This window comes from Rosa rugosa, chromosome 6, assembly GCF_958449725.1.
Source record: "Rosa rugosa chromosome 6, drRosRugo1.1, whole genome shotgun sequence".
In the NCBI taxonomy this organism is placed as follows: domain Eukaryota; kingdom Viridiplantae; phylum Streptophyta; class Magnoliopsida; order Rosales; family Rosaceae; genus Rosa; species Rosa rugosa.
The window spans coordinates 48,432,945-48,457,404 of record NC_084825.1 but is presented as its reverse complement, the minus strand read 5'-3'; the positions used below and the strand labels follow the sequence as shown (position 1 = coordinate 48,457,404).

Genomic DNA, 24,460 nt, shown 5'->3' with positions numbered 1-24,460 from the left:
GAAGGCCGGACTGGTCATTAATATTTCAAACATTCATATGAGAATTTGACTATAGGGTGTAAATTTACAACATTTAGAAAAGCGAGGGTGTAAATAATCAAAATTGGAATGTCAGGGGGTAAATCAACAGTCATGAGAAAAGTTAGGGGGTAATTTGGCTATTTTGCCTTTGTTTTTTGTTTTTTTCTTCTGTTTTTTTGTGAAGGCTGGTGTCGTCAACACGTGGGTTGACAAAATTATTATTTTATATTCTTTTATGAGAAGTTTTCAACTTTTCATCTTATCCTAATCATCTTCTAATGAAAGATTTAGAACGGAACAAATTAGAGACTTTTTGCAAGAAATCTACCTATATGTTTATCAAGTGCCTTCTCTTTTCGTTTTCTAAAAAATCATAATTAATCACTAGTGAACAATTCTTGCACAAGCAAAACTATTCTTCGTACAATTTTTTCCTCTAATTTTTTTTTTTTCTCTTCTGATCAAAGGTAGAGAAACATGTCATAACATATTTGGAAACATAGTAAAATTCCGCAAATTTTTCCGGAAACCATGAACGTTAAAAAACGATGGGATTGTGTAAGGGTAACAGTAAACGTGATATGATAGCACATAGAACAACAGAGGATCACGAGTTTCATACTTCCATGACACGACAAGCAGCAAAGCCAGGCTAGTAGCCAATTAGTGCCAAAACATATATGCTAATTAGGGAACCTAATCCATAATTAATTAGAGATAATTATGGAGGGAAATGCTGACGTGTCATATGCAAAAATTCTCAACACAGAAGCTTCTACTTCATGCCTTCATAAGACTTTTACAGAACAGAGAAAAACAAAAGAAACAGAGCATCGAGTCATGGCGAAGAGCAAGATCATCACTTTCTCTGTGTTCACTCTGATTCTCTATCTGTCAGCTCTGGCTATTGCAATTGCAGGCAGAGTAGCTGTGCCTCTGTTGCAATTCCAGGACAAACCCAGTTTCCTGACACCAACTTTTAGTCGCATTTACGATACTTCAATGTATGGTACTCTGCAACTCAACAACGGATTGGCTCACACGCCTCAAATGGGGTGAGTCCCGATTTGCTGATTGTTTTGTTTTGTGTTGTGGTTTATAAAGTTCTGTTCTTTATTGGTTTTACAACTACCCATTTTTTGGGATTTGGTTAGTTCATGGTAAAGTGCAATCTTTTGGGGGGTTTTGAATTTTTAGGGAGGGGCTTTGATTTGGAATTGCAGTTATGTTAATACCCATGTGGTGGTTTTGCATATATGAATGGGAATTGTAGTTGATTGTGTGAAGCTGTTGTTGCATGATTGCTATATTAGGTTGGTTTAGTTCTTCTTGTATTGATTTTGTGTTTTCACCTATATGTGGGCAGGTGGAATAGCTGGAATTTCTTCGCTTGTGATATTAATGAAACCGTGATCAAGGAAACAGGTATTGAGTTTTCCCCTTACCATTTAGTCATTTACATGAAGTGTTAGCAATTCGTTATTGATCAACGGTTTTGTGATGATGAGTATCTGACACATGAAAGTCTTATTATGTTTGGTGAATATATGTTTCTATAACTGAAAAAGTTACTAGCATTGTTCTATTGGTTCAAAGAAGGAAAACCTTTCTTCACCTCCACTCAAAATATCCGGAAGCACTGACTTTTATTTGATGTATGACAGCTGATGCGCTCATCTCAACCGGATTAGCTGATTTAGGTTATGTGTATGTCAATATAGGTATTATTCTGCCTTACCTTCTAGTATTCGGTTGATTCAAGAATTTGTATATTTATGACGTAATTCACCATCATTTACTGCAGATGACTGCTGGTCTTTACCAGCACGAAATTCTGAGGTCGGTTTGAATTCTATTTCTTTGATCAAAATATAGTTCTCACCTTATTTATAATTTCTATCTGCATTTGTTGATTTTGTGGCCTTGGGGAACACCATCTTTATTTATTTTATGTAGCTGCTTCAAATGTGACTGCTATATCTGATTTCAATACGTCTAAATTCATAAGAGAGAAATATTTGCAAACTTTTCTTTTATAGAAAAGTTTATTTTCATTGGAAAGCACTTGTGACTTGTGAATGCATATATTAGTAAAATTTGGAATTCCTCATAGTTCTTATTTGATTGACCAGGGTCAACTGGTCTTTGATCCTAAAACATTTCCATCGGGAATTAAAGCTCTTGCCGATTATATACATGGGAAGGGCCTTAAGCTTGGAATATATTCTGATGCCGGGTAGGATGAAACTTTTAGGTGTTTCTAGTTTTTAGTTGAATATTTGTTCGTTATGCAGACTAGAATTTCCTGGCCACTTATCTCAAGTAACCAATTGCATTTTGTAGGGTTTTTACATGTCAAGTTCGACCAGGTTCAATTTATCATGAAAGTGATGATGCCAAGCTGTTTGCTTCTTGGGTTAGTTTCTGATTGAATGAATTTTGATCCAAAGAGTATCTTTGACTTGATTTGGCATCATTATATACTGTTTTCTGCATTGTAAGTTGTGACCTTGTGGTGGACTCATGCCATATTGAACAGATTGACCTCGATGTGAGATGTGCTCATTTCTACTGAAAATTAGAGCCTCTTCTTCTAACTTGATTACCCACAATGTCATTAGACTTCTTTTGTGTTTTGATGTTTGCAAACAAAAAGTTGTTTGAAGTGTTATTTGGAGTTACTTTGTTATTTTACTCCTTGTCTTGGATATTACTAATAATCAATGCATAATGTTAACATTTTAGGACATCGATTATTTGAAGTATGACAACTGTTACAATCTGGGCATCCCACCAAAAGAACGGTATCACCTCCTCTTAGTCTCACTTTAGTTGCTAAGGAATCACAGAGTGGCTTTATATTGATTTGATATGGTTTCATAATTTCCAGGTACCCACCCATGCGTGAGGCCCTAAATGCATCTGGACGCACAATTTTCTATTCAATTTCTGAATGGTAATGCAGTTTATCGATCGTGCTTATGATGTCTGGCTTAATTCTCTGTTAACCTGACAGAAACATTAATCCATAAACTATGACAGGGGTGTTGATGATCCTGCTTTATGGGCCGGGAGACTTGGGAATAGTTGGCGTACAACAGATGATATCAATGATACATGGGCAAGGTTACAACTCTTTATAACTCCAGTGTTTTGTTACTGTTCTACATGCACTCACATTGAAACAAATAGTTTCATGAAAACCCTCACTGTTAGAAACCAAGCACACACAGTAGGGTTTTCAAGTATGATGAATGATATCTTTATTGAACAAACATAGATTGGCTTATATAGCCATTACAAGTACTGGAAGCAACAAAGCTGACCACTTCTCAACATCCCTGAGATCGTGGTTCGTTAACTAAAGAATAGGTAAACCCTAACAGACTTCTCCAACTAAATAGGAGTTTATTTTGACTGAAACAAATAAATCCTTACCACTCAACTCAAATAAGGACTCTTAACAATCATTCAACCAAATCCTAACAATCCCTCCCCTAAACTGAAGCTGCTGAAAGCAACTCAGTTTACTTCAACTTTAGCTTTGACTCCAAGTAATCCACGAAGCTTCTCAAATCTTTCCATCTTCAAGGGTTTGGTTAGTATGTCTGCAATTTGCTCATTACTGCCACAAAACTTAAGCTCCACGACTCCATTTTTTGTAAGATCACGTAAGAAATGAAATCTTACATCGATGTGTTTACTTCTTCCATGAAAAACAGGATTCTTGGATAACTTAATGCTAGAGCTATTATCGCAAAACATAGTAACACACTTACATTGAGAGTAGCCAAGCATGTTAAACACTCGCTGCATCCATACACTTTGACAAGCACAAGCACAAGCAGCTACATACTCGGCCTCCGTAGTGGATAGTGTTACCACAGGCTGCTTTCGTGAAGACCATGACACTGCACCATTACTTAACATGAACACGAAGCCAGATGTACTTCGTTTGCCATCCATATCACCGGCGTAATCGCTATCAGTGTACGCCACTAACTCATCACCAACTCCCCTCTTATAAAACACTCCCAACTCAGTTGTTCCCTTGAGATAGCGTAGCACTCTCTTAGCTGCAGACAAGTGTGCTTCTCTCGGATGTGCCATGAATCTGCTAATGAGGCATACCACGTACATTAGATCGGGTCTCGTAGCAGTCAAGTACATGAGACTGCCAACAAGCTGTTTGTACATTGTGCCATCAACTTCAGCTCCTCCATCCTCTTTTGATAACTTAGAACCAGGAACAATCGGATTCCTCACCGGATTACTCTTTCCCATTCCAAATCTTTCAAGAACTTCTCTAGCATACTTGCTTTGACACAAGTGAATACCTTCTGCACTTTGTCGAATTTCAACTCCCAAAAAATATTTCATCTCCCCCAAATCAGTCATTTCGAACTCATGCATCATAGAGCTTTTGAATTTCTCAATCATGCTCATATCATTTCCTGTAAAGATTAGATCATCAACATAAAGGCTTACGATCAAAATTTTACCTCCTCCTTCAATCTTCACAAAAAGTGTATGCTCATAACTACACCTCTCGAAGCCTTCCTTAGCAAAATATCCTTCAATCCTGCTATACCATGCTCTCGGTGCCTGCTTCAATCCGTACAATGCTTTCTTAAGCTTGTAAACTTTATTTTCTTCACCCTCTTTGACATATCCTGGAGGCTGATCAATGTAAACTGCCTCATTCAATTCTCCGTGCAAAAAAGCACTCTTGACATCAAGTTGGAACATAGTCCACCCTCTCTGAGCTGCCAAAGCTAGGACCATCCGAATTGTATCCCAACGAGCCACTGGAGCAAACACCTCATTATAATCTATTCCATATTCCTGAGCATATCCTTTTGCCACCAAACGTGCTTTATACTTGTCAATCTCTCCATTTTCGTTCAGTTTGGTCTTATATACCCATTTCACACCAATCTTCTTGGCTCCCACAGGTAGATCCACTAGCTCCCACGTCCCATTCTTTTCTATTGACTCAATCTCTAAATCCATTGCACTCCTCCATTTACCACTTCTTGCAGCTTCCTCATAGTATGTAGGATCTTCATAGGAGATGAACATGGCCAAATTCTGCAAATTTTCTTCATCAGAGAGTCCCTCCCCACTTTCGTAGTCTTGCATCCAATCTGGAACTCTCCGAGTTCTTCCTTCACGTACCACTTCTTCTGGTGAGTTTGGTGTGGCATTTTCAGGTGGGCTGCTACTGCTTGGTACCTCTTCACTTTGATCTTCGTCAGCCCCACTCTCACTTTCAGATGCATCACTAGCTTCTTCTTCTTCATTGTCTCCCCACTCAAGCACATCAAGTCTGACCTCTTCATCACTTCTTTCCCAGTTCCAGTTCTCATTTTCTTCGAACACAACGTCCCTACTGATCACAACTCTTCTGGTTACGGGATCAAAGAGTCTGTAGGCTTTTGATTCTTCGCTTACTCCAAGCAATACAGCCTTGTAACTCTTATTGTCAAGCTTCGATCTCTTGACATCTGGGATATGCACATGACCTATACACCCAAAAACCCTGAAGTAATCAACATTTGGCTTAACACCACTCCAGCTCTCTTCCAGGGTTTTATCTTTCACAGCCACAGTGGGACTTCTATTAAGAACATGGACTGCCCATCTAACTGCATCTGGCCAGAAAGTCTTTGGCATGTTCTTCTCCGTGAGTAAGCATCGTACCATATTCATGATAGTACGATTCTTACGTTCTGCTACTCCATTCTGCTGAGGTGTGTAAGCAGCAGTAAGCTGCCTCTTGATTCCTTGAGCTTTACAAAAGTCGTTAAACTCTTTTGAGGTGAACTCACCCCCTCTATCTGTTCTTAGGCAACAAATATACAATCCTATCTCCTTTTCCACTAGACTTTTAAAGACTTTGAACATTAAAAAAGCCTCACACTTCTCAGTAAGAAAATACACCCATATTCTTCTACTATAATCATCAATAAAGCTCAAGATGTACCTTTTCTCACTGTTTGAAGTTGGAGTTATGGGTCCACATATATCGGCATGTATGAGCTGAAGTTTCTCAGATGCTCTCCACTGGCTTTTTCTTGGTATTACATCACGATGTTGTTTTCCCACCATGCAACTAGTACACACCTTGCTTGTGGATTCGAACTCAGGTAGCCCCTTCACCAGTTTCTTGTGTTGCAAGGTTCGAAGCCCTTTCTGACTTAGGTGACCGAACCTTTGATGCCATAGTCCTGTGATGTCTTCAGTAGTTGCTTTGAGGCAAGTTGATGGCTGTGATGTCATAGTTGCGAGCAACACAAACATTCGGTTAGCTGTCATCTGTGTTTGCATGATAAGTCCCCTTCTCTTGTGATAAACCTTGCATGCTCCATCTTGAATTATAATGGTCAGGCTTTTCTCTTGTAGCTGACCTATGCTAAGCAGGTTATTCTTCAAATCAGGAATGTAATAAACATCAGACACTACCTGCTTTACTCCTCCAATTTGCAACTTGATATTTCCTTTACCCATTACGGCCATCCTCATGTTGTTTCCTAACTTCACTGAGTGTCTATATTCCTCATCCAACTCTGTGAACCACTGTTTGCTTCCTGTCATGTGATTACTACAGCCTGAGTCGAGAAACCACACGCCTTCTCGACTTGAGTTATTGAGCTCCACGTAGGCCATCAGAAGAAGCTCTTCCTCTTCGTCCCATTCAGCGTAGTTGGCTGCTTTCTCCCATTTGGGACACTCATACTGAAAATGCCCTAACTGATGGCATTTATAGCATTCAATGGTTGCCTTGTTGAAACCTCTACTTCTGCCTCTGCCTCTTCCTCGCACCATTCCTCTTCCTCTTCCTCTCATTCCACTTCTATCTTCAGTTGTGACTTTCAACACCTGCTCCTCATCATTGTGACTTCGCATCCGCTGCTCATGTACAAGTAGGCTACTCTGAAGCTCATCTATTGTAAGAGTGTCAAGGTCATTTGATTCCTCCACTGAGCAGACTACATAATCAAACTTTGAAGTCATAGACCTCAAGATTTTTTCTATGATCACAACTTGCTCCATCTTCTCCCCACGAGCTTTCATCTTATTAGCAATTTTAAGCGTGCGAGCGAAGTAATCATCTACCTTTTCTCCTTCTCTCATCTGAAGCACTTCGAATTCTTTCCTCAAGGCCTGGAGTTGTGCCCTTTTGACTCTCGTGCTCCCTTGGTACTTCTGCTTCATAGAATCCCAGATGTTCTTGGAGGTGTCTTTGTTAAGTATCGTCTCCATAATGGTACGATCGATTGCCTGGAATAGGTAATTTTTTACCTTAAGGTCTTTCAGCCTTTGTTCCTCCATTGTCTTTCTCTGAGTTTCCGTTGGCACCACTCCTTCTTCTACTACCAAGATCCCTCCATCAACTAGACTCCAGTATTCCTTCGATCGAAGAAAATTCTCCATTAACATCGACCAGTGATCATAATGACCATCAAACTTGGGAATGGCTGCCTGAACAAAGTTGCCTTCTGAGGCCATTCCTCACTCACTCCCTTTCGTGTTTCTCTCTTTTCTAACCTTCTTTCTCACTCTTCTTCTCTCACGATCAGGCCCCAATAAGGAGCTCTGATACCACTTTGTTAGAAACCAAGCACACACAGTAGGGTTTTCAAGTATGATGAATGATATCTTTATTGAACAAACATAGATTGGCTTATATAGCCATTACAAGTACTGGAAGCAACAAAGCTGACCACTTCTCAACATCCCTGAGATCGTGGTTCGTTAACTAAAGAATAGGTAAACCCTAACAGACTTCTCCAACTAAATAGGAGTTTATTTTGACTGAAACAAATAAATCCTTACCACTCAACTCAAATAAGGACTCTTAACAATCATTCAACCAAATCCTAACACTCACTATAGTCTGAGGTAAATGCTTTCACCTCAGATGAAATCTTTAGGTTTACAAATGCTGAAATGCCTAATTAGTTCCAAGTTGATGGGGCTTACATGTGTGCTTAATTCAGCAATGGGATAGAATGTTTCACACTTGTTTTGTGTTGCTTCTTTCTGTTCTCTTTTGGTTCGGGATAGAATGTTTTACACTTGTTTTGTGTTGCTTCTTTCTGTTCTCTTTTGGTTCCGAGATCTTATATACGTGATCTTTAGTTCTACTCGCAAGAAGAATGTGTTAGTTTTATTTGAATTTAATTTTATACCTAGTAAGTTTGTTTTTCCTCTGTTATTCAGCATGACTACAATTGCTGATTTGAATGACAAGTGGGCGTCGTATGCAGGACCTGGTGGATGGAATGGTATAGACTTGACCTTTTTGAATCAGATTTTGTGAAGGCAAGGGCATTAGTACCAACTATGATTTGATTTTTCTCACCTCTCCATCTTATTTTATTGAACAGATCCAGATATGTTGGAAGTTGGCAATGGAGGCATGAGTTACCAGGAATACCGTGCTCATTTTAGCATCTGGGCTTTGATGAAGGTTCGTGAAGTTCTTTTCTCTTTTCCTGGTCTGATATTTGGATATACATAAGTTTGTTAAATATCCTATCCCAGTAATTCAGATTGAACCTTCCTTCCAGTTTTCTAGTTGTTTGAGAAAGAATCTTATAAGATAGTTCATTAAGGTTTATTAATCTTCAATATTAGTTTCCCACCATGCTGTTCAGTCTGGTTGTTTGCCCGTGGGTATAAATGAACCTAATTCAATTCCAGTCAGCACATGAGACATTTACATATATACGTTTGTGTCATTCACCCATATTAGCTTTACTATCTTTAATTCACATACTGAAAATTGGGATTTGGATTTTCCAGGCCCCTCTTTTGATTGGTTGTGATGTTAGAAACATGACTGCAGAAACATACGAAATTCTGAGCAATGAGGAGGTTATTGCTATAAACCAAGGTAATATCTAATGTTGCCATGTTGGTGGCCTGTGTCTGTGTGTCTAATGTCTCTGAAGTAAGATTTTGCCGTATCTTGCAATTTTTGCTTGCATATACAATCGCATGTCACATCTATTCAAACTTGTGAAAACTAAATGAGTGATGACTTTTTTTTTTCGCAGATTCTCTTGGGGTTCAGGGAAGGAAAGTGAATGTTTCAGGAACAGATGGGGTCTATCAGGTCCGTCCTCCTCAATAGATAAAAAACTAAAAAAGTGATGCTACAACCATTAAAATGCCCACTCAACTTTCCTAGGTCATATACTCATATGTGACTATTACAAGCTCCCTACCAATGTGGCCATGTGGGGCTTTGTTGGGAAGTGTCTTTCTTTCCTCTGCCTGCCCTCTTCCCCCAATAATGATACAACTTTTTCTGAAAATATGATCCAGAATATATGCAGTTGCACATGCTCCTGCCTGTGCTGTCTAAATGGTTAACAGTTTCTGTGTTACAGCAAAATTAGCAAAGAAAATCTGGTAGTTATGCAGTGAGTCAGTGACATGACTGACATCTATTATTTGGGCAGAAAATAACTCCTTGCTGGCTTGCTGCATGTAGCTTGACTGGCAAAATTGTTGATTAATATGATTCGTTCTTCCAGGTTTGGGCGGGTCCTCTATCTGGACATCGTTTGGCTGTTGCTCTTTGGAATCGGGGTTCAACAGCAAAGACTATAACAGCTAAATGGGAAGCACTTGGACTGCAATCCAGCATTAGTGTCTCAGTGAGAGATTTGTGGCAGGTGAGGAAGCTGACCTCTATGTAAATCTAACTAGTCACAGCTTTGGTTAGCTTCAATTTTTACTGTCTAACTAAGTTTATCTATTTTATACTTATTTCATATCCCAACTGCTTGCAGCACAAACTAGTTAAGGAGGATGCCGTATCATCATTTGGTGCTCTGGTTGAAGCTCATGACTGTCACCTGTACCTCTTCACCCCCAAGACTGAGTCACTAAGTACTTTAGCCTTCGCTTAAAGCACCCTTCTAGGATGCCCATTTCGTAGTGCATCGGAACCTTCTTCTGGAAGAGTTTGTGGCTGTAATCAGTGCTTTTACCCGAACTTGAAAGCTCTGTCATCTATTTTGAATCTTTGTCAGGTCTGACTGTTGTGTTCCAGTGTGTATATTCTGTGTACTTGTATAGAACAATGATCCGCTGTTCAAATAATAAAATGGATCACGAACAGCACATTTGCGGCTTTGCGCTGCATTATCTGGACTGTTGAAATCAATAATAATTAGTAAGAAGTGTTGTAAATATAATTATCTATGTGGATGTTCACGTAAATACTCATTAGTTATGTATTTTGATGTAAACCCTACCTCTATAAAGGAGGCTAATGAGACTAAATAATAACACTTCTACTTCCTCCCAACTATTTTATCTCCATCTTCTCTCTACTTTATAACACGTTATCAGCACGTTTTGCTCTTTTTTTTCTTTTTTTTCTTAAAAACTCGATGGTGATCTAAGATGTCTTGGCGCAATGTTTGTTGCTTTTGACCATGATTCATGATCTATGAGTTTTAATTTTCATAATTATATCGGTTGATTTTGTGTAACCTATATATGTTTTTGATTCACAGGTTATATAATTATGCAAACAAATTGTTTTGATTTGGATATATTACCATCTTGAATTCTTGATTAAGGGACGGCTAGCTGCTGACTTGCTGTCAAATCATTTGGTTCGATTGGATTTAGCAACCCTTTGTCAGTACTCTTAATTTTCATTGTTTGGTTTATCAATTTGTTATTCCCAATGTCGTGATATGAGCAATCTGATCCTTTGATTTACTTGATATGCATGAGATAATTATGCGCAATCTGATCCTTTGTTCGTAAGTTTATGGTTTCAATTTGATATTTGCTATTACAGGCCCACATATATGTTATTACTCATTCACCAATATGAATGGTTTTTTTTTGTTTCTTTTTTGTTTTCCGTTTATTATCGATCATTGATCAGTTCCCAAATTTTCAACCCCTTGGTTAAGGGTAGTCAAAGCAATTACATCTGACAAATATATTATTGCATTCCTTTTTTTGTGTCTGCATACACACCGCAAAGCACGCTCTACCAAACATTTCATATATACCAAATATTGTCTTCTATTCTGGGTACGTTCTTGGTATATTTTTTATTAACCTATTATTTGGATTTCATTTGTTTGAGAAACTTATATAATAAAATAGTTCACTAGTTGTGGATCAAAATAGATCGATACCTGAAGTTTCTTGATCCGATAACATGAGGGCCTGGAGTTTCTAGAGGGTTATATTATCAAAATTGCAACATGAAGTTTCTCAGAGCCTATACATTTAACGAGGGCTAGAAGTTCCTGAAAGTTATACAATGACCACATGTAGTGATCCCTGGTCATATGGGGGACTTGGAGTTCCTCAAGGGTCATGAAATGTAAATTGAAATTATGACATGAAGCTCTTTAGAACTTATGCAATTACGAGGGCCAGAAGATCCTCAGAGTTATATAATCAAGTATATGAACTCACATATTTTTTATCCCAATAATTATAAGAGGGCCAGAAGTTCCTCAAAATTTTTAGGTATTGGGGTTCCCTCCTCCGCACAACAATGTGATTTTGAAGTTCCTCACCTTATTTTGATATTATGTTCTTGTGCAATTAGAGGAGTGACACAAGATTATCATATTTGTAAAGTTAAGCAGACCAGAAGTTCTGTGTACTTTATTCATTCACGGAACTAGAAGTTTGCACTATTTATTTGTTTATTTTTCTTCCCTGCAATTTTCCTATTCTGTTATATACTTTCGTTACAGTACTTATCTTTAAAAAAAAAAAAATTGTTACTCATACGGACCAACAGTCTTATACCTCGAACATATGAATTTTGAGTGTAATATTTTTGAACCAGAAGTTCAAAATTTCATAGTATAACCTGAAGTTCTAACAGTAAAACTCAAACCTAAAGCTTTGAGTATAAAATATAAATTAGTTAAAAGTGAACTTGAAGATTCACTTTACTCACCTCGAGCCTGAAGTTTCGAGCACCAAATTTATTTGAACCCCAAGTTCAAATTACAAAATCTTGGAACTTGCAGTTCATAGAAAAAAATTCGAACCTGAAGCTTCGATTACACATATAATTCATTCATAGTTTATTTGACTTTATGTCAACTAGTTCGAGTAAATTTTCATATGTCGATTGATATATACATTCTTCTTTATGCTTGCTTAAAGCATTCCACCTTAGAACCTGAAGTTCTAATTGTGCAGACTCGAGTCATAAGTCTCGAGTGAATATATAGACAATTTATCATAAAGTTTTAATCTGGGTCAACCTCAAACCTGAAGCTTTGAGGGGATTATTTTGATACCAATTTAAAAGTAATCAGATATTTAACCGTTGGTTTATGACGAATGAGTAATTAAAAGAGTTTTATACCCCAAATTTGTGATCGTGAATTTTTGTAATTAAAAGAGATCAGAACCTGTAGTTCCTTGATCCTTAATTACATGTGGACTTGAAGTTCCTCAATGATCAAACTAACTAGATGACCATCTAAAGTCCTTCACTCATAAGTTATGGTCATGAAGTTTAAACTCGACATTTCGAGTATATTATTTTGGCCAGAAGTTCAAAATGCATTTGATGTTGATCTACATCAAACAACAATACAATAATTGAACGTCATGTTTTACCTGTATAACACGGACCAGAAGCTTCGTGTATATCCTATGAGATCCACTGTTCAATTCTTATGAATTTGACTTGTGTCATCTTCAAAATTTTTGAGTGACTTTCAGGCAATGCAATTTTATCCATAGTGTCCAGAAAACATTATTAATGTTTATGTTTATGGGGCTAATATAACAACATGTCAGATCGTACATATCTGATAGATGGCTCCAGAGGAGCACATATATTGTCTCTTTGCATTCTGTGTCTCCAATATTACCAGAGATGTATAACCTCTACTTCTCATGGATCTCATTGATAAGAAAGCCGATTGACATGGCTATACCATGAAATGCCACCAGAAGTGGATCATGGCAAGAGAGAAATCAGGAGTCAATGTAAATACTATCCTAACATCCACATATGTGAGGAAATTGTAAATTGGGTGTGTGTCGCATATGATACACTATATGGTGGATGATTATCAAGCCACTTTCAAAAGGGCACTGGTCAAATTAAATTGCATTGACAAATAAGAACATTGAGATTCATCTTACATGCATGACGTCTTTTACTTACAATAAGCAACTTGAAAGCACTATTGTGTTATTCTACAGATTTATTGTAACCTCTTGAGTTTTCATTGAAACTAAATGTTTCTAAATCCAATTATCTAGGACCTTAAGAGGTTGTTATAAATTGAAAAAAATTGAAACCTCAAGTTTCTTGGATCTCCAATTATATGAGGGCCTGAAGTCCCTCCTCTTTATGACTACAGATTTTTATGTGACGCAGAACTTGAGGTTCTCCACATGATAAAGTTACTTGTTCTTATGGATTGTAGTCTTTAACTCTTTTGAGTATATCATTCTGGCCAGCAGTTAAAAATGAATTTGGGGCAAAAATTGTAATTTTTAAGAAGTAATTTTTAAGGGTAGGAGCATATTCTTAATTTCTTCTCCTAAATGACTAGGATTTATTTATTTAAATTTTTTTTTTTTTCAAGGGAACCTTAGGATTCTTATTGTGGGGCAAAAATTGAATCAAGTTGATATTGAGTGTTGACACGGTATTTGGACCTTGCATTGCATCTTCTAGTTCTTTGTGTCATATGTAGATACTATAAATCTCTGTCATATATAGATACTACAGTTGTTTTGAGTAGTGACAGTACGATCCCGTTCCCCTGGTCAGCTACTGACCAGGGATGATTTGGTCAATGACCGTTCGATTGAGATCGGACGGTTGACAGCTAAGTGATGAGATCTTAAATGAGAGTTGTCAACCGTCCGATCTCAATCGGACAGTCAGTGACCAAATCATCCCTGGTCAGCTACTGACCAGGGGACTAGGACTGAGTGACCGTATTGTGCTTGGGAAGTGTCGGTTTCACTTTTGCTCATCATCCGAGTCCTATCCTCATATAGTCATACTGCAGGGTACATATAATATTGTTTCCGTCACTCATTTGGGTTCAGTTATAGCAATAGCACATTGGCCTTGCAATTTCTTCACCTGTTGCATTTGATAATAAGTATGATCAATGGAAGCTATAGGTTCTTCTCTCATAAACATAGATTTTCTTTAAACTGAAAATATACCAAAATGAAAAAGATCTGTAAGCACATGAAACAAATTTTGCATAATCATCCAGAAAAGGTAGGAGATACAAAACTTCACTGTCGCAATCAGAGACAGAGGTCTTTTCTTTTGTAATATTGCCTTCTTTAGTGAAGAATAGGTAATAATCCTGAATGCCCCTCCCTCCATGCATGCACAAGTCTCTGCACGGTCCAAAGGGTGCCAATGAAAACTCAACTTGGAACTTCCAGAACGTAAGTGAAGTCTCAGAGATTTGTTTTGCTACCCAAAGGCGGAAAATCTTTATTTTCATTTTCCAACTGGAACGGCTCTTTATTGATCTCGTCAATGCTTGAACGTACTTGTTGACTTGGCATTCCCATTACAGGGACCTTCGGTGCTAGCATATGAACTACAAGAATCTGCCTTTGCTTCAAGTGAATGCATTCCCAAAGGCAATGATGCAGGCCCCAAAACCCCAAGCTTATGATCCTCATTGGTCTGAGGGGGCACCTGGGATTGAAGAGATGGCCAGGGCTTACCAGATTGAGAGACTTGTGGAGGTGGGGGCGGTTGAATGCCTGGAAGATGTGGAACTTCCTCAAGTGAAAGATCAATGCTGCTTACATGTACACCAGTACTTGTTTCTGACTGGTTAACCTTTTGGGGTGGTTTCATCATCACCCGACGATTTTTAGACTCGTTCCTTCCCCTCGCCCTTGAATACATCTGTCTGTAATGAGGACTCTGCAATTACATGAGCATTTTAGTTTTAGAATGAAAAACCAGCTAGTCTCTCAGTTACCAAGCATATGACAAAAATCTGTCAATTTTGACAGTCCATACACCAAAAATAGAAAAGAAAAGGGTGAATTTGATATACCGGATCAGGTATGTACATGCCAGTTCCTGGCAATGTCCTTATATGAGCAGTCTGTTGGGAAGCACAGTGATGATAGAAAGGTAATGCACGTGCATTCATTGACATTTGATCAAAGACATTCACTGACCAAGTCCTGGCATTCCATGTGGTGTTATTCTGGACTTGAGAAGGTGGCGGACTTGGGTGTGAAGAAAGATGTAAGCTTTCATCATGAAGCCACTGCGCATACAATATTCCCCCATAATAATAATCAAAGTCCCCAGTGAGGTTAGATTGTACATATCTTCCACTACCAAATGCTGGTACAGGAGCTTGCAAATCTGGTCTTTGTCCCCTCCCATTCCTATTTAAAGTGACGCGAAAAAAATCTTTTTGAAGTTCTTGGCCAATGCTTTCACCCGGTAGCGCTAGAATTCTCCTGAGCTCATTTTCTCCAAATGCAAAAGCAGATTTAATGCGAGTGAAGTTTCCTGGAGAGAATTAGTTGGTGCACCATCATTAGCCAATTAACATACAAAACTAGTAAGAAAATGATTTAAATACATGAGTGGAATGTATGCAATTTGAATTAGAGACTTTTAATAAACTGTAATCCAAAATGGATGAAAGATTGTTTAAAAGATACCATAATCTTCCTAATCAACTCTCTATATAAGAATCCTCCAAGAGTGAGTTATTATTATTTAAAGACAATAAATCTAAACTGTCAGTCACTAATATACTGACAAGCACAAGGGCTAGGTCAACTCTTAAAGAAGAACTTCCTGCAGAAATGCTAATAGTATGCTCTATTCAAATCTCTCCTCCTTGAGCCTGCTTTGGTGATACAAACAAATAATTCCTGGCTTCCTTATTCTCCATAAATATTCTGCTCCAATTTATCACCGTGACTTTGAAATAATTCCCTATTTCAATCTTAGGAATTGGACGTGGTATGAATATTGCAAATTCAGTGACCTCCACTTCCCCTTAGGGAAGGACCAAACAGTTATACAGCAAGAAAAAGTGGACAAGTACCTGAAGTAACACTACGGCCTAGATTGTTGTTGTCTTTTAGAGGATCCACTACGTTGAAGCACTTGATTGGGAATTCCTGCAGTCTAGCTTCACTGATTCTTCTTGGATCTGAAAATGCAACTCTACATTTCTTCAAAAATTCCTTGGTGAACAGTAAATTCTCCCCCTCATTTTCTGGTGTCTCTATATCAAGCACTATAGTTAGAAGATCCCCACTAAAGAAGTTACAGATCAATTACAATTTATGTTATCAAACATAACTTACCTCTGATTTTAAGAACGGATGATAAGGAAACCGGACCATTTATACTGATGCAATAATTTGTCCAATCAAATTTGCTATAGTATTCCAAAAATATATGAAGAACCTGTTAAAAGAATGTAAAGTCACATTCAAGCTTCACAAATGCAAATGCCAATGCTAAACTGAAAATTAGACATGCTAAGAAAAAGGAAAAAGGAAACACCTGTAGAGGTCCATGGAGTGATGAATGAAAGAGATTGATGATATACAAGACCAGTGTTTCTAGGGCATATGTTGAAATCAAGCCATGGGGTGCACCAACAGTTCGGCTCTCATAATAGCACCAAGCTTTGATCAAGATTATACTCTTTTTAAAAAGGTGGTCTCTTCCAATGACCTGGTCCACCTGAATAGAAGGCAACACCAGGCATGTCATTTAAAATAGAAATATTAAGGCATATGAAATTTTGAAATGATCAAGTGAGAGAACGTATTGAAATAAAGAGACATGAAGTCTACTGCCAAGTGTTTTCACAAGAAGAAAATAAGTCTATTGCTATGTGTAGATATTAAGTTTTATTGGGTTTCAACTACTGAAGTAAAACTAAATATGAATTGGAAGATTGCAGATTGTAGAGATTCAAACTGGGGATCTCCGACTCTGATACTATGTCAGTATCTATAAATAGATAATATTTTATCTTTTTTTGGTTTACCAATGTACCCAAAAATTTTAGATGCTTGATATGGAACAACAATAATTATAATAATAAAGTATACCTGACTTATACGATAACCACATAAACTGCAACGGAAAAAAAAGAAAAGAAAAGGAAAGCAAAAGGAGCCCCGCTGCATTTCTTTTAGAACATCAAAACATAGACAATTTATGTCAACAAAGAGATAAAAGCACAGATAAAGTCAAACAATGGGGTCCAAACCTACCAATAGATCGTGTATAAAGTTGAAATGGAGGAGGTAGCAAATACAAAAAAGTCACAGGTAATGAAATGTAAATGTGAACAGTGGCGTCGCAGTCAATAGTACAAAAGTATCAAGCTCTTATAAGGAAAAATTCAAGCCACTTGAAAGAAAGTATCTTTGACATTATTTAATTTCATATGCATAGGGTTATGACTGAACCTGCTCCAGAAAGCACAGTGTACACAGCCCAGCCACCTGATTAAATGAAATATCAACTGCTATATTATTCACAGTGCATTTTATGATCTTAACCTGCCACACAAAAACCAAAAACAAGATGACAAAGATACAGGTGAGCCCCCTTTTCTTTTTGTCCAGAAAATTAAGAAATTATAATACCTTCCTTTATGCAACATGATTGGCAAAAAAAAAAAAAAAATCAATCCGTAGGCAGTGAAAATGTTTCCTTTCCTCTAGTAAATGAGCATTGGAAATAATTTCTGTACACATAATGATGTAGATACACAAGTGTGAGAAGAGTATCCTCGCATACCAAAAAGGGAAGCACAAAATTCTTTATCCTTATTGCAAAAGAAAGCATGATATTGAGCCTCATTAAGAGCAGAAGTGGGAAAGGGGCATATAAGAAAAATAAGGACGGGGTAAAGCAATGGACCACTGGTCTCTAGGTTGAACTATACTAAAGCACAGCCAATTTCAGGTTTTTCTTATGCTCATTCCTCATCTTTCCTTTCTTTTTCTTTTTTTTCCCTCTCGAACACATTAAATTATTAACTTTATCTTGAGTTTTCTTAAAAAGGGAGAATTTATACACTCCATGCATTTCCAAACTCTGTTGCTATTTCCATATCAACCTGAGACATTTATGATTCAGGATCTCAGCGTCATCAATACGTAATTCACCTTTTTATCGAAAGTTCTCATAAAAAACATGAATAAAAACTTTGGCAATCTGAGATTTGCAGACACTGAGATCAGGTCATGCTCTGAAATAACAGGCAATCTCAGACACATAAGACCCTACTTCAGCATGGACATGGACCAAGATTACTCATTGAGTGTACATGAAGCTGTTAAGTGAACATTGTAAAGTATGTTAAGCATTTAAGAGCCATCGAAGAAGGGAGTAGAACAAAACCAGTTTTGGTGAGGCACTGTTTTGTATATTCTGGACATAATTTAAATAGGCTGTCTTTTAAAGTGCCAGGTGCCGAAGGTACTGGTTGGGATGATGGAGTAGATATTTCTTACTTTGTCAAATGCCTTTTGAAAATCACTAGTTGCCAAGATGAAGAAAAATCACACATAATACAGGTCATTGCCCAGTCTCTGAATACTGAGAAGGATCTACAGTATTAGGGTTGTCTAATATGATACAAGGGGGTTCAGATTTGCCTCATTAACACTATAAGACGTGGGAGGAAGAAAAAGAATAGACAAATTTTAGCTTTTGGACTTTTCCATTCAAAGAGTAAAGATGTAAATAGCCCTCGATGCAACAACTAAAATGTAGACAATTAAGAACAAATTAAATAGAGAATATACTTCACCAAGATTTTAAACAAATGCAGGGCAATTGTAGGACCAAAGATAAGAAATCTAAACCTTTGCATAAACATATTTAACATCTTCAACCAGAAACCCAGGTTCCTTAGGTTCACCTTGAAGGCGACTGCAGATAGCCCTAGCTAAGTCTTCCTCCTGGTTCCGATGACAGAGTACTGTCAAATCAATATCTCCATCAGGGAGATACGTTTTTAAAGGAACTGAGCCAAAGGACAACACCTGTAAGGCATGCACATGCTGATGTTAATAACCTCTTCTTCTTTTATTTGGGAAAGGAAATATCCTCAATTTATCAAGGAACATTAAATAAAAGCATGTCACTAATGAAATAAACTAATCATTAACTTCCGTCAGCAGAGTGAACATTATAGACACGATATTAAATTTCGGGTCTAACGTCCACAAGATGAAACACGTGGATTTCAAGCAAGTGACAATCAGATTCCTATGTATGGTCACACAGACAAAGTTTTAATCGAGAAAGAAAAGCACGTGGATTTCAGGTCCACATCCACAGGATAAAACACGTGGAATCAATGCAAGTGACACAGATCCTATAAAGTGGCCACTTCTGTAAAATTTTAATAAGAACATACACATGCACTTTAGGTCCACATCCACAGAATGAAACACATTGATTTCAAGAGATTCCTGATATGAATAGCCACTTAGGCCAATACATATGATAACTCTTCAAATGGCCGATACTATAAGCATGTCCAACACCAAAAGTAACATATGGTATGATAGAACATTCCTTAAGTGGAAGCTTTCTATATAAGTTCCCAAAACATGAGTAAGATATAGCAGAATGATACAGGAATATAACTTGAAATTTAAATGAAATTCAAAAACCTTTGAATTCATCAGAGATTTTAAAGATTTTTCTGATACAAAATAAAGCAAATGTTCAATTGATCGACAATGAGAAGACGATATAAAAAGTTCTACGAAGCTAGTTAGTGTGGGATTGAAGGACAGCAGTAAATTCAAAGAGTATTACCCCAGAAGTTTATTATTACAGATTTGTTTGGCTTCTTTGGCTGTAACAGTACACCAAACTTGAATGCGTGTAGTCACGCAAGCTCTTTCCATGGAAATGGGAAATCAAATTAATTACCTAGGTATGTTTTGCTACAGATCCCAACTGATAATGGTAATAGCAGGAATGGTTCAAAGAGCTAAGGATGGAGCACATATATTATAAAAAAATGAGCTGTCCATAATAAATCGAGGACCTTTTTAGCTATGTCATTCTTCCAGTTTTAGACTAGACAACCTAAAGATTTAACCAAGAAAACCCTATTTATCAAGCCCGGTACTGAAGCAATTCATTAACTACAATTTTATTCATCATCCAAAGACTCCAAAGTAGCATGGCCTGCATGTGATACAAAGTATCCACTACTGTGAACCAAAACCAATTCATCCCCCACCCTCTAAACAAAACAAAAAATAAAACAGTAAGAAAAATATACGCCCACAAAGGAAGGGAAACTAGGAGCTGGGGGAAGTCACACCTCAGTTCCGAAATGACCTTTGATTATCCTTTGAACATAATCGATTAGCTCCCTCCTCCTCCACTCAGAGGCTACATTAGGTTGAACAGCCCATAAAATCTCTTGGACCCTATGCTCAGCTGTCAACCATTTATCCATTGATATTTCAGAAGAAGAGCAATCTTCCATCAGCACAAAAGATGAAACTTTGAGCTGTTGAATATACCAAAGGAATCCACAGGCAGTTCCAAGCGAGGATTTTAACAAGTGACTGATGCACAGTTCTAGAACCCTGGGGAATTAAGAAGTTTAAAATAAATAAATAAATAAATAATAGTTTGGACCTGGGAGGAGGAATGATATGGGTCAAAAAAATTCTGAGAACAAAGTGAGAAGGATACCAAAACTTTGTGATCCAAGGGAATTTTGAGTCGATGAATAGCAATTGAAATATCTGATAGATCAGTACAGCTTAATCCAGGATATGAATGTTCAGCAGAAATTTGAAACTAACCACCAAATTGGATATTTAAGAATTCTTCCGGAGTAGGTTCATACATCCTTAACTCTGTTTTATATAGCATTGGACATGCTGATAAAAATCATGCTCAGAAGAGATGTATTGGGGCTATTGTGACATGTGTGACATGAAGATAGGTAAGGGAACTTATAAGAAGAAAAAACAGAGAAGAAGAGATTTAAGTCCTCAAGGAAAATATATGAAGAAAAGGCTCTGCAAATAAGGAAAAAAAGTAAAAGAAAAGGACAGAAGTAATATATTATATATATAATACAGAAAAAAAAATAACTGTCATCCTTTCTCCCCTCATGGGAAAGCTCCCAACTTGGACTTAAAAGCAAAGAGCAGAAAAGAAACAAAATAGTGAAAAGCAAAGAAATGCAATAGGACAAATTAGAACACATCTTTCTGCTAAGGGGACTCATACTAACAATGGAAAGGTCTCGATTAAGAGTCTCTGCGAAATAAAGTTCAGTCTCACTCTACTCAAATTTGCAGGTTTGCAATGGATTCTTCATCATAAATGAGTTAACAGAATAAGATAAATGCAATAAGGTTAAAAATGTAAATTCTGCATCCAAACATGGTACTAAAGACAACATTAGTCCATCCTTGGGGTATTTCTCATGGTTGCCTCTCCAACTTTTACCCTAACAATAATTAATGACCCTCATTAATAATGAATCCTATCCATTCTCCCCCAAATTGAGTATTAATTGCAGTGGTGAAAAAAAATAAAAATCAAACTGCACTGGGGTGGCAAAGAGATTTAAAATTTGTTGTTATACCAATACTACAGTCACTTATCTTCCTTTTAAAGCATCAGTTACAACCTACAGGGGTACCCAATAAATGCAATGAAGTCTCCAGGAAACTACATACCATTTTAGAGAGGGAAATTGACTCTGCTACATTGCCCACACCAACTCGCCCTCAGTTGTGCACATCAGCATGTCTACATTTATTTTGAACTCATGACCAGCAAAAATTATTCAATGCGCCAGCGGACTGGGTCTGGTACTACTGAAAAAGTGGTGGAATTAACCACACTGTCATTAGAGTGCACGGCAATGAATTTAAAAATTTCTTCAGGGGACTCAGCATACCTGAGTCCTATAGTTTCGTGTTAGTATTGAAGCGCAAAATGTGAGTGTTTGTGGCTGGAGAAAACTGTGAATTTTGTGACATGGCAAAAATGTGAATTTGCGACTGCAGGAATCCAACAACAAATTACATCCCAGTTGAAAGGTGATTCCCATAACCTACTTATCAATATTCACTATAAAGAACAAGAATAACTACATTTGGACTTTAATAGAACTCAAAACCCATTAATATAAGCTATAAAACATTAAACAGAAATTAATTATGAATTCAAAAGGGCTTAAAAACCATCACCCTGTCTTTTGATCATATGAGAAAATTATAAAGAAAGAAAGAAAAAATCCACAACATTGTACATTTTGTCGTAAATATATTTGTCCAGGGTGAATTCTAAATAGTAAATACAATATCTCTTTTAGAAAATAAATCTTTAAACAAATAAACATCAAAGTAGAGACAATGCATGATATAAATCTAATTGAGAATTCCACTTACTACATGAATCTCCAATTGGGAAGACATTATAATTTTATGTCCTAGCCTACGGTAAATGTTCAAACCAAATTTCGGCTCTAGAGCACTCCCATTTTTTTCCTACATAAGGGGTTAGATACAATAGCTCTAGCATACGTTAAGACATAGTATCTTGAAGCAAGCCATTTCCAAAAATAACTTAAGACAAAGCTAGTGGAGATTGAACCTATTACATGAGTCTCAGGTACCATACCAAGAAGCTAATATACAATACAATTTTCTTTTGATAGAAACAACTCTCTCATGCTATAGACCATTCCTACTCTCGTACTTTAAAATTTGTACAGTTAAAAAGGGTTAAGTAAATTTTTCATGGACCTTGCACCAATATTATAAGGCACGAAGTCAGGGTAGTATTCATCATTTATCCAATGACTACCAAATTGTTAATTGAAGAGCATAGCTGATGTGTTCTCCCATTGGCTTTCCTTTTGCAAGTGACTATTATTAAGGGGGAAATGATCCGATGAGGTTGAAGTCAAGATTGAGAAATCAAATTCTAGTTCCTACTTTTCCCGTCAGAGAAAGAATAAGTGTTGGGAAAAAATGTCGTTAGCGATATTGAAGTATTTATTTGGTTTGGGTATTTGATGAACCAGACACTTGAATTCCAGCTGAATTTTGGACAGAGAAGTTAATAGGGGTTCCACTAGTGTTTAATTTAACGAGTTGACTAAGGGATTTGATTTTAATAACTGTCCTCACACACACACACACATTTAGTTCTCTGGGGTACTTGAATAATGAAAAAATTGAATTCTTAATCACACACTCTTAAGCTTCTCCCTTCCCCTCTATTCCTAATGGTTGTACATCAATAAATTCCAATCTTAAAATCCCTTTAATTCTGTTGAGGCCATGTAGAGTCACATTCTATTGTATATGAGTCCATTGTTACAACTTACAACACAACTTAGAACCATTGGCCATATGCCATCACCTGTATGGATGTAAACCAATAACCTTGAAAATCCTTCCATACAATCGAACCCTAAGATACCTCATCATTTTAAATGACTCAAAAGAATAGGCAAAAGAATAGTATTTATTTCCAATCGAAAACCGGGGAAGCCAATCAAAAACGTGAAAATACAAGTAAATGGTCCATAGAAGGCTTCCAACATAGAAATTTATTGATTCAAAGAAACTACGACACCTACTTTCAGCTAATCTTGTTATCATGTTCTTGACTTTCTTGCTATATTTGGTTGCTTAGGTACTTCAAGTACCAACCGTCCAAGAACAACTCTTTTATAATGTCTGCACGGCATCAATATTTCCAATATGTTTCTGTTTATCTCTCTAACAGTTAACATCATCGTGCCACAGATACGTCCAAAAAATAAAACTTAATCAAAGATATCTGGCATACAATACGATGCTATAACCAAAACCGGGGAAGCCAATCGAAAACGTGAAGGAAACAAAACTACCAAAACCCTTCTATCATGCCGGTCTTAAAAAAACTCAACTTCATCAATAACAGCCTATTCTGCAAAATCAATCAACAGTCCCATTTTCCAAAAGAGCTAAATTCCAAGTAACATTCTTCAACCCAGATAAATACATCAAAATAAGAAACTATGACAATCATTTACTACAATAACCAATATAGAAATCAATCCAGGGAGCTTTAGAATATATATATACCTTTGATGATGCCCCATGGCTTTCTTTCTTCTCCTGCGCTTCATCTTCTTCCTTGGTCTAAAGCTAAAGCTTCCTTCTTTTGTTAGACCCACCCGAACCCAGAATGAGCAACATCTTAAACCCTAAACCTTCGGCGCCGACGAGTTGTCCGCCGTCTGATTGGGACGGACCACGGTTTAACGGCTTGGTTATGAACCGTTAAACCGGCTAACGGTAACCGGTTCAGGATCAGCAACATCTTAAACCCCCCAGCAAAAATAGAAACTGGGATCTATATAAGAGG

General features: G+C 37.2%; 2 protein-coding genes across 12 annotated transcripts; one reads left to right on the top strand and one right to left on the bottom strand.

Annotated features, from left to right (window-relative positions):
- Nucleotides 1-783: 783 nt before the first annotated feature.
- On the top strand, nucleotides 784-10,289 carry LOC133716386 (alpha-galactosidase 3-like). The gene is made up of 15 exons (XM_062143099.1): nucleotides 784-1,076; nucleotides 1,388-1,446; nucleotides 1,686-1,742; nucleotides 1,826-1,860; nucleotides 2,154-2,257; nucleotides 2,365-2,437; nucleotides 2,767-2,825; nucleotides 2,912-2,977; nucleotides 3,064-3,147; nucleotides 8,248-8,312; nucleotides 8,415-8,497; nucleotides 8,833-8,923; nucleotides 9,087-9,145; nucleotides 9,570-9,710; nucleotides 9,828-10,289. The coding sequence occupies exons 1-15, from the start codon at nucleotides 862-864 to the stop codon at nucleotides 9,945-9,947; spliced, it is 1,311 nt and encodes a 436-aa protein (XP_061999083.1). The 5' UTR covers nucleotides 784-861; the 3' UTR covers nucleotides 9,948-10,289.
- A 3,885-nt stretch (nucleotides 10,290-14,174) lies between these two features.
- Nucleotides 14,175-24,444, bottom strand: LOC133718452 (uncharacterized). Of its 11 annotated transcripts, none has more exons than XM_062145292.1 (12): nucleotides 24,178-24,443; nucleotides 21,996-22,098; nucleotides 21,772-21,912; nucleotides 20,771-20,823; nucleotides 20,391-20,661; nucleotides 18,910-19,089; nucleotides 17,503-17,595; nucleotides 16,583-16,765; nucleotides 16,381-16,483; nucleotides 16,116-16,298; nucleotides 15,099-15,568; nucleotides 14,175-14,962 (listed from the first exon to the last, which is right to left on the bottom strand). In XM_062145292.1, exons 3-12 carry the CDS (start codon nucleotides 21,772-21,774, stop codon nucleotides 14,561-14,563), a joined length of 1,941 nt encoding a protein of 646 aa, XP_062001276.1. In that variant the 5' UTR covers nucleotides 21,775-21,912; nucleotides 21,996-22,098; nucleotides 24,178-24,443; the 3' UTR covers nucleotides 14,175-14,560. The 11 variants fall into 11 exon arrangements, with proteins under 11 accessions (XP_062001276.1, XP_062001277.1, XP_062001280.1 ...); XM_062145293.1 differs by having other exon boundaries at nucleotides 21,772-21,909; XM_062145296.1 differs by lacking the exon at nucleotides 21,996-22,098 and having other exon boundaries at nucleotides 16,116-16,289; nucleotides 24,178-24,444.
- Between the last annotated feature and the right edge of the window lie 16 nt (nucleotides 24,445-24,460).

Bases quoted from the DNA above. Each gene is read 5' to 3' on its own strand.
- LOC133718452 (XM_062145292.1), bottom strand. The intron at 19,090-20,390 runs GTGTGACTTCCC...CATGCCTTACAG, and splicing joins AAGGTCATTTCGGAACTGAG to GTGTTGTCCTTTGGCTCAGT. The intron at 14,963-15,098 runs GTATATCAAATT...ATGTAATTGCAG, and splicing joins GCATGTACATACCTGATCCG to AGTCCTCATTACAGACAGAT.
- LOC133716386 (XM_062143099.1), top strand. From the start codon at position 862: ATGGCGAAGAGCAAGATCATCACTTTCTCTGTGTTCACTCTGATTCTC. The intron at 1,077-1,387 runs GTGAGTCCCGAT...ATATGTGGGCAG, and splicing joins GCTCACACGCCTCAAATGGG to GTGGAATAGCTGGAATTTCT. The intron at 1,447-1,685 runs GTATTGAGTTTT...GATGTATGACAG, and splicing joins AACCGTGATCAAGGAAACAG to CTGATGCGCTCATCTCAACC.